A 10,358-nucleotide genomic window follows, 5' to 3' on the forward strand; every position below is an offset into this window, starting at 1 on the left:
TAGATTGTTAATAGCAATGACTGTGGTTTGGCAGAGTCTACCTAGAAATGCTGTATCTGAAAGATTTGATGTATGCTATCCATTTATAAGAAACTTGATGCTTCTGGAAATCCTAACTTTTGAAGCCAGAAGAAGTCTGATTCCTCGTACATTTAATGCTAAAAAAATTAAAAGGTGTCAAACATTCTTTCTTTCCCTTTATTTACTCTTCCAGAGCTAGACACAAACTATGAAGTAGTCTTGACATATTTCCTTAAATATCTGTTTCTACCAAATGTCAGTATGGTCATCAAAATAGCCTTTCATTTATGCTGAGTATCAGTCAATAAACTGCTGTCTATTTCATTTTCCTCATTGGATCACAACATGCATTTGCCATTTTTATTCATTTATCGATTTAATATTTGTTGCTTCCCTACTGTGCCATACACTGTTTGGCATAGTAGGAGATAAAAGGTGAATTGATCAGAGTAAAACCCCAATTTTGTAAATTCTATCTTGAGTAAAATTGATTCTAAATATGATTGATTCCTTAGTACTTTTAAAATATTCTAAATATAAGTGAACATATCATAAAATTGGTGTTTCCAGTTTTATATGATTTTACATAATTTTGATCTTCACTCTCCATATTAATTCTGTTGCTTTATAGCTTCATAAGTATTTTCATAGCATAGCATGGATTCTAAACTACCCCACCTGAGTTTGAAACCAGATTCTATCACCTACTAGCTGTTAAACTGTTTTCTTGAGAATAAATGAGTATATTATCTGTCTCATAGAGTTTACATGATGATGAGTTGGTCAGTACTTTGAAGGCACTTAAAACAGTGCCAGTGCCTACAAGTATAAATTAAATTTAAAATGTTATTTTCAACAATTTGAAATTTATATTTAGTATTTAATTTATTTCTAATTGATTTGTTATATTATTTTTAGTTGTCAGAGATAATAATACATGTTGTATTGTAAATTAGGGACCTTTGTAAAAAAAAAATATATATATATATATATATATATATGTATATATAATAAGCATAGGCAACATGATCCAGTCTATAGCTTCTGGATTCTGCCTTCTTGGTCATGTTTTGAAATGGAAGACTTTGACTTTATTGGTCTTGTTTGAAGTGGAACAATTTTGAAGCAGTTGGATAATTGCAGATTTCAAACTCTCAGACTAATGAATCTGATCAAAGGGAAAGGCTCGCAATAGGTACCAAGGTTCTGTGGAAGGCTTAGAAGTTTTGAGCTTTACTTACCTTTTATAATAATAGTTTGAAGACTTTTCATGCCCTCTTTAGAGCTGTATATTTTTAGTATGCACTGTTGAATAAAAGGTATAATGACTCACCATTGAGTCACTAGCGTTAGTGATTTCTTATGTTTGTGATAATGTAGTATTAATATTGCAAAGTTACATAATGCTTTTATAGCACTTAGCAATTTACAAAATACTTTCATGCATTTCATTTAAACTTTAAAACAGATTTAAAAACCTAGTGTACACAGGGTCTGATACATATTCAGGTCTCTGACCCCACTTATACTCCTTTTTCCTCTAGCATGGTTGTATTTACTAACAAAATATGAAAAATAGAAGCTATAAGATGTATTATTTTTTTAAGAAGAGATGGTGTTAAAATAGTTTATAATTTTTGAAAATTAAAATACTTGGTATCCTGTTGGAGAATTATCTTAAATTGAGTAAATGAGTAATGAGTAAAACAAAACTCTTTTCTAGTTGGGTAAAAAATCATTTCTAGCATTTTTTTGTTACAGATCGAATTTATACTTTGTACAATTGCCTAGGTTTAGCCTGGAAAAATTGGATTCTCTTCCGGTCATTAGTAAAACGAGGATATTGGATTTGAGTGATCAGTAATATTTTTTGACTCTCTGACCAGGAAAGTAAGGGAACTCATTATCACTATCTTTAAATATTTGAAGAAATATCATGTTCAAGAGGGATTAGACTTTTTCTAAGACCATGGAAAACACTGGGAGACATATATTAGTCTCAGTATGAAGGATAACTCCAGCAAAACTGTCCGAAGACGAAATGGACTGCCTCAGAACCTAGTGGCAGTCCCCTGTTCTAGGGGCCACTGTAAATGGGGCTGCGCGGGGGAGGAGGCTACTACTGGAGCAGCAGCAAAAGTAGATCATTTTGATTCCTACCAACAGTGCAATTCTTTCATTTTCAACTGAAGTTAGGAATACCTAGTTTGCCATATTAATGTTATGTTGAGATTCTCCCATTCATAAATGGAAGGAAATAATCTCTGCAGAATGAGATTAGATGAGTCCCTCTATCTGTACGTGTTTTAGAAATATTCAGTAAATCCAAAATAGTAATGTTTATTCTGTTGCTTTCAATTTTTTGCATCTGAACACTTCTTAAAGCTGTTGTTAAAAAACTACTTAAAATTATAAAATTATCTGAAGGTGAAAAAAGTATAAACTTTAAATTTTAGACACTATTGTGTTACAGGATGTTAATATGAGATGTGATTTGACTTAATGCCTTTTAAAAATATTTGCCTCTAAAATTTCTGCTTGCATTTAACAGTGATTGTATTTTATTCCAGACCATTTAAGATTTGATATATAGCAAACACACAGTGTTAACTGGGCAGTTTACTGCATTCCATAGTGCTATTTAATCATGTATTGATTTTAGGTAACTTATTTACATTTCTAAGAAATGTAGCAGATATTGCTTAATGCAAATCGAATTTGGTAAACTAAAAAAAAAGACAACAAAAAAAACCTAGGTGTAATTTTAATTTCAAGTAGTTCACTAAGAAAGCAGGCAAAAAATCATAGGTTATAGTTAATTGCATTTTAATTTGCTTTTATCTCTCCCTGCCCTTTACTCTTTTGGGCTAGTTTCCTGCATTTATTCATTTTTAAATTTTTTGAATCTATGATGAACAATGAGACTTGTTTTACTCTAAGACTTTATTACATTTTTCAAAAAAGAGATTATCAAGTTCAAATCATTAAGAATTCACTTTCTTCATGTCTTAAAATTTAGCTTGGAAAGAGTTTAACTCTTACACTATTAATTTTTTTTAACTTTTTTATTTCAAATATCAAAAATTAGACAAATGAGTTCATGCATTCATTTCATTCAGCAAGTATGCATTGTGCATCTACTATGTTTCAGGCGTTGTGCTAGGCACCAGGACTTCTGAGGTTGAACAATATTAAAGGTTCTTAGATCAGTTGAGATTAAGAAAGATATGCTTTTAGTCGGTGTTTTCCTGGTTGATGTCCTGAGGTCATTGTCATAAATGTGGTCGTGTTCATTCTTTGTCTACCATATCAAAGATTAATAAACTTTGAATTATATTGGTTAAATGTTTTCTCATATCATTTCATATTTGTATGTATTTACATGTACTTCATGGATTTGACTACTAACGTGCATCATATGTATTTTTCCCTCCTATTTCAGGCACCAAGTATAGATGAAAAAGTAGATCTTCATTTTATTGCATTAGTTCATGTAGATGGGCATCTCTATGAATTAGGTAAGAACTATTTAAATTTACTCTGGGGAGGGAAATGATAAGTGGGAAAGTCTCTATGATTCATAGGACTGTTGTTTATTGTGTTTAATATTAATTGCCCTATAACACTGAATAGACATAATGAAAGTTTTCCATTTAAGATTTTTTACTAGAAAAAAATAAAATTTTTTTGATGTTTAAATAAGTTACAATTCAAGAAAGTATGTATACCTCCTTTGTATTTCAAGCAGAGCAGGAAAGTAAAAATCATAGGAAACTCTTATACATCACTTCAGCATTCTTTACTAAATTATTAAGTTAGTTATCATCAACATCTGGATGAACTATCTTGATCTGGAAACAACTTTTAAAATATATTCATAAAGACTAATTTTTGTAATCACTAATGAGTATCACTAGTTTTTAGGTTTTTGTACTATCTCTTTGTGTTGGATCTGATTTTTTAACTTTATAGGAGTCTCTGTTTTCTGGCAACACTTCCCTAAGGCATATGTCAAAGTAGTCGTGATTAATTATTTGGCATTTTGGCCTAAACCTGCACTTATTTTTTAGAAATTTAACTGTAGGTAGGCTATTTTGGAGAGTTTTGGAGGAGATCCTCATAATTTTAATCGATCCATTCAGATACAACAAACTTATTATGATTCTTTAATGGCTGGTATATGGTACTTATTGTGAGTATTGTGAGTCCTTCTTGTCCTTTTCCATGAGACTTTCTTCTTAGGTTAAAAAAAGCCAAATAAGGGGTGCCTAGGTAGCTGAGTCAGTTAAGCATCTGATCCTTGGTCTTCAGCTCAGGTCTCGATCTCAGGATTGTGAATTCAAACCCTGCTTTGGGCTCCATTCTGGGCAAGGAGCCTACTTGAAAAATAAATAAAAGGAAAGAAAAGAAAAGAAATTAATTCAATTTAAAAAATTTTTAAAAAGCCAAATAAAAAGAGAAGTCTTTTTTCAATTTCTAGGTACCATGATTTTTAGTTCTCTTTCTTCTTACTTGCTGTCTATGTATTAACTTGCCACTTTGATTTTCCTCAGCTTATTTAAAAGCATAAGAATTCTGAAAGAACTTCTGTGACTGTAAATGAGGTCCATAAAATTTAGATAGATTTTATGATTTGAATATAACAACAGAATAATACACTTAATTAAAAAGAAATGGCTCTATTAAAGGGGACAAGGAAAGTAAAGAACTTAATTTTGGAGAAATTTACAACCCCATGGGCTTTGTACAGTAGTAGAGTGACTGAGTTGGAATCAAACTGAAATGAAAAGAACGCATTGTTAACGGACATATATGACAGACCTGCAAGGCAGTGTGGAAGACCAGCCCTGTGAATTCAGACTACAAAAGTCTGTATCTAGAGATAAGATATAATAGTGATCGGGGATTTCACGCATCTGCCTGATTGCAGGAAGCTGAGTTCCTACTCTGAATTTTGAATAATAAAGAATAACTAGTGGGAAGGGAAGTAAAGAGAGTGATGAGACCTGTCAGACACATTTTGTTGACTTTAAGAAAGTACACTTAGGAAAGGCTAGAGAAACGGTAAATATGAGCCATAACCGGAAACTATGGAAATGATGATGACTTTCCAAATGAGAGACTTACAGTAGAACAAACAGTAACATCAGAAAGATATTTAGCAAGAAGAAATCTCTGATCATCTTAATGGGAAGGCATTGACTAACGCATTTGGTTAGCTAGCTCCCTGATCTCAGAGGCTGGGAAGGACAGTTAGAAGGGAAGATGTATATCAAGAGTAAGCTACCTAGGAAGAATGGTTTTCTTGTAGCATGCCAAGATCAGTAAAAAAGGATTTTAAAATTGGTTTGAACACCAGAAAAGGAAGACCATCAGAAAAGAAAGACAGAACTACTGAGGTCTTGCTGGTCAGGTGTTCTTTAGTAAGAAGAATGATCATGGCTGATAGAGAATCGGAGCCTTTGGGGGATTACATTCTTTAAATGAGTTTAAAGAATTTCAGAGTTCTAAAGAATAGCAGTAATCTTTTAGATGCTATAGAGAACAAGGTACAGGACAAATGAAAATGGGCAGTTGCTGATTCACTGCAAGGGAGATTGGCAGTAACGCTGATGCGGGTTCCTAATAAATTTTAAAGGAATGTTGAGCAAGAAGACTATTAAATTAGTAAATAGAAAACAGTGACTAAGAGAACAGCATAGGTTTTTAAGGAAAAAAATTTTGAAGTAGCCTTATTTGTTTAAAAATAAGGCTATGTGATTGTAGACATGTGCAAGTTAATTCCTACAGGACAATTTATTCAACAAAGAATACTGGGTATCTTTAATATAGTTATTCCCTACTAAATTGTAAAGTTACTGATGAAAAGAACTGAGTTACTCATCTTTTTTTTTTTTTTATCACCCCTTCCTTTTCTTTAGGGCTTCATGTCATTAATGGCAAATGTAGGGGAGGAAAAGTACATGTTTTTAAATAGCTATAATTACTCTTTATGGATAAATTAGAACAATGGATTTGGTAGTGAATTCAGAACTGATTGAATCATCAGATTAGAAAACTGATAACTAACAATTTATCTTCTCCCTGGACGGGAATACTCTGAAACATTAAAACAATTTTATTTTGAAATAATTTTAAATTTTTAGAGAAATCATAGAAATTGCATACAGAGTTCCCATAAACCTTTTTTTTACTCAAGATCCCCCAGATTCAATTAATGTGTCTGAACCATTTGAAAATAAGTTGCAGACACAGTGACCCATTATTCTTTAATATTTCTGTACATATTTCTTTAGAACAGGTGGATACTCTCCTACATAACTATAGTGACTGTCAAAATCAGGGGATTAACATCAATCCATATTATGATTGAATTCACAGACCCTATTCAAATTGTTCTGATTTTTACAATATCCTCTGTAGGTTCAGAATCCAATCCAGGATTGTGTGTTGTATTCAGTTGTCACATTTGTCTCCTTGAATCTGGAATGGTTCCTCAATCTTTTCTTTTCTTCCTTGTCTTTGACATTTATTTTATTTTTTAAAAAGATTTTATTTATTTATTTGACAGAGGAGAGATCACAAGTAGGCAGAGAGGCAGGCTGAGAGAGAGTGGGAAGCAGGCTCTCTCTTGAGCAGAAAGCCCAGTGCAGGGCTTGATCCCAGGACCCTGAGATCATGACCTGAGCCAAAGGCAGAGGCTTAACCCACTGAGCCACCCAGGCGCCCTGTCTTTGACATTTATTTTTAAGTGTACAGTGTACATTAAATGTACATTTATTTTTAAGTGAGATTATTTTTCAGTTTGGGTTGTCTGATATTTCCTCATTGTTTATCTAATTTTGCCACATACACCACAGAAGTGGCACTGTGTTCTCAGGGCATCATTTCAGGACGCTCGTGATGTTGATCTGTCCCATGGCTGGTGATGGTGACCTCTATCCTTTGGTCTAGGTTTTATCTGCATTTCTCCATTATAAAGTTAATGCATTTGTTAAACTTATTAATATGTCAACATGTTATAGTTTTTAATTAATAAGTAATGAATAAATATTTTATCAGGAGATACTTTGAGCCTATGTAAATGTACCGTTTCTCATTAAGCCTTTATCAGATTTAGCATCCATTGATGATTTTTAATTAATTGTCACTATGATGGTTGCCAAATGGTGTTTAAAAAAATAATTCCTCTGGGGGCGCCTGGGTGGCTCAGTGGGTTAAAGCCTCTGCCTTCAGCTCAGGTCATGATCCCAGGGTCCTCAGATCAAGCCCCGCATCAGGCTCTCTGCTCAGCAGGGAGCCTGCTTCCTCCTCTCTCTCTGCCTGCTTCTCTGTGATCTTCGTCTGTCAAATAAATAAATAAAATCTTTAAAAAAATTTTTCTCCAACATTAGAAGCTTTCCTTTTTCTCCCTCATTCATTCATTCATGTCAGAATGGACTCATGGATTCATATTTTATGCAAGAGGGTACATACAGTTCATTATCATCATTTATTTTGTTGCTTAAATTTTCCCAGACTTGGCCTTGAAGCCGTCAGGCTGGCCCTTTTGACCTTTTGATAGGTTTCTGTCATTCTTTAAGCACTTTCTGTCAAGTAGCATAAGATGTTCTAGATTCATCTTTGGTTTTCTGTGCCCTGGCCCTGTTATTCAGTTACTTCTCCATAGAGCCCTGGTTCTATGGAAAATGGTATTTAGAACCAATATCTGGGTGGTAGGTGTGCTCATTGCTACTAAGATATCATTGCTCCTAGGCCCTCTCAGAGGACAGAGGTAGGAAATGTTTGTATGTATTAGAAAAATACACTCATGTACATATATATGAATATGAGTATAAATATACCCACAGTTACCTTATATATTAAAAAGCATTCACTTACAGTAGCACTTCTAAATCTAATAGCATAGAGTTTATTCTAGTGTGCTCCATTACCCTTTGTGTATTTCTTGATTTACCCATTCCTCTTGTATATAACACAAGCTCTCAGCCACCCCAGCCTAAAAATCAGACCCAGACACAGTGCTCCCTGCGCTTTTCCCTCCTCCCCCAGCACACTGATCCTGGCCTGACCCAGTCCAGACAAAGAGCAACAGCTCTGCAAAGTGGGGAGCCACCTTCTTTCTGATGTTTTGCAAATTCCTGAATCCTGCGCTCTTTCTCTGCAGTCTCCTCATTAAGACTGTTGGGCTCCGCATGGGTTTCCCATTTGTGAACTGGCAGAAAGCTATTACTGTTGAGCTCACATACAAACTACCAATTTCCAGATATCTAAGAACAACTGTTTCAGCTATTTCTTCCAGCTTTTTTGTTGTTTCCAGTGGAAGGCGTCACCCGGTATCAGTTATTCCAGCGTGGCTGGAGGTGGAAGTAGCCTCAGTGCTATTTCTTCACTTCCCACAAGGAAGATCAGAATTTAGCTTTCCAGTGTCACCCTTGTTCCTTACCCACCCTCCCAATCTTTCCTTTCTCCTAGTCTCCCAGTTCTGCTGGAGTTACAGTATTATGACCACAGAAACATTTATTCTTAGCTGAGCCATAATTAATGTACTTTTTAAAAAACTTGAGGTGCCTGGGTGGCTCAGTTGGTTGAATGTCATGGTTCAGGTCCTGATCTCAGGATCCTGGGATCGAGCCTCGAATTGGGCTCCCTGCTCAGCGGTGAGTCTGCTTCTCCCTATTCCTTTCCCTCTGTGATCTCTCTCTCTCACACTCTCTCAAATAAAAATAAATAAATAAAATTTTATTTATCCAGTTTTAATAATTGTCTCATTTTGCCTTTTGGTTTGTTTGGTTAATCTTCCCTCATATTTTTCTTTCACAGTGGTATCAGCCCAGCTCTATCACTGTGTATGTATATGGATTCAGACATTTTTATTACATTTGGAAGCCATGGAATTATAGAAGGGATTGCGTTTTATGGATTGAACTTGAAATGTCTTTTTTTTTTTTTTCTAAAGATTTTGTTTATTTATTTGAAAGAGATAGAGAGGGAGAGAGCAGGATGGAGAGAGGGAGAAGCAGACTCCCCGCTGAGCAGGGGCTCAATCCCAGGACCTGAGATCATGACCCGAGCTGAAGGCAGACACTTAACCAACTGAGCCATCCAGCTGCCCCACGAAGTGCTGTTTATGAGATACAGGAGATTAAGATTTGCATATAGAGTAGAGTATCAGTTAACTTTGGGTTAGGATGAGTTTATATAATATTGGACTTTTTCCTTTTTCCTTTTTTTCAAGATGTTTTTAATTGTGTCTAATTAACATTGGTGGTCAGTGAAATAACCCTAGGTTATTTAGATTGTTGGTCTATACTGCTTACTGCCTTGGTTGTACACAATTATTATTATATATTACTATATATATATAATATATATTACTATATAAATCTTGTGATGGTTCCCTTTCATTGGTATAAGCATGTCAGTCTTGGGTACCTTCTCATTTGAAATAAGTTTTTCATATTCCTGAAGGTAGAAACTAGGGTTGTTGCTTTTTAAAAACTGACTTAATTAATTTTGCATTTTTTCAAGAAATTAAAGCCAATGTTTATTTCTTATAAATTATTTTTATGAAGAGAATTTAGGCTTTCAAACATGGAAGCAAGGTTCTAATAACATTTAATATAAAGAATACTGATAGGTAGCACATTTAAAATATTTATTTTAGGATATATCATTTTCAGTATATTTTAACTTTCACCTCACTTGTGGGAAGAGGGAAATGGAAGTTGGAAGTACATTATCCTGTATAAGCAGCTAAACCTTCAACTGTTTATTCATTTTCCACAGATGGACGGAAACCATTTCCAATTAACCATGGGGAAACTAGTGATGAAACTTTATTAGAGGTAACAATAAAACTTGTTGGCCTACTTTAAGTGTTATCAATGTTCTTGTTATCTTTAAAATATTTCTAAAGATCACTTGAATAACATTTTCTCTGCATTTGAATGCTTCCGTGTCCTTACCCTCTTGAGAAAATCCAAAAAGAAAATTCTGAGTTAGTGTTAAAAATCTACACCAAATGAAGAGAGTTTCAGAGTTCTTTTTGTGAACAAGTACCAAATTTCAAAAAGATATGAATAGTATTGAAAGAGTTGCACATCTTTTCCCATATTTCACTGATTCCAGGATACCACCATCTTTATCTTGATCCTGATTTTAGAGATTTTTAGATTTATGAACAAATTGTGTGGCTGAGATAGTAATTTTCAAGTTAAGTTTCTTTAAAGTATTTTAAGAAAGAACACTTAGTGTATCTTCAAGTTTTGTACTAAGGAAATTTGGCTACCAACCATTCACTCTTCCTGGTCTGTGCTTTAAATTATTTTGCATTT

General features: G+C 34.0%; 1 protein-coding gene across 2 annotated transcripts in view; it reads left to right on the forward strand.

Annotated features, from left to right (window-relative positions):
• UCHL3 (ubiquitin C-terminal hydrolase L3) overlaps window positions 1–10,358 on the forward strand; it is a 48,029-nt gene that overhangs the window by 37,337 nt on the left and 334 nt on the right. For both annotated transcript variants that reach the window (XM_047720158.1, XM_047720159.1), the window contains 2 exons: window positions 3,464–3,539; window positions 9,811–9,869. In XM_047720158.1, coding sequence (XP_047576114.1) covers window positions 3,464–3,539; window positions 9,811–9,869 — 135 coding nt within the window. The remainder of the gene's footprint in view (window positions 1–3,463; window positions 3,540–9,810; window positions 9,870–10,358) is intronic.

This window comes from Lutra lutra, chromosome 3, assembly GCF_902655055.1.
Source record: "Lutra lutra chromosome 3, mLutLut1.2, whole genome shotgun sequence".
Classification (NCBI taxonomy): Eukaryota; Metazoa; Chordata; class Mammalia; order Carnivora; family Mustelidae; genus Lutra; species Lutra lutra.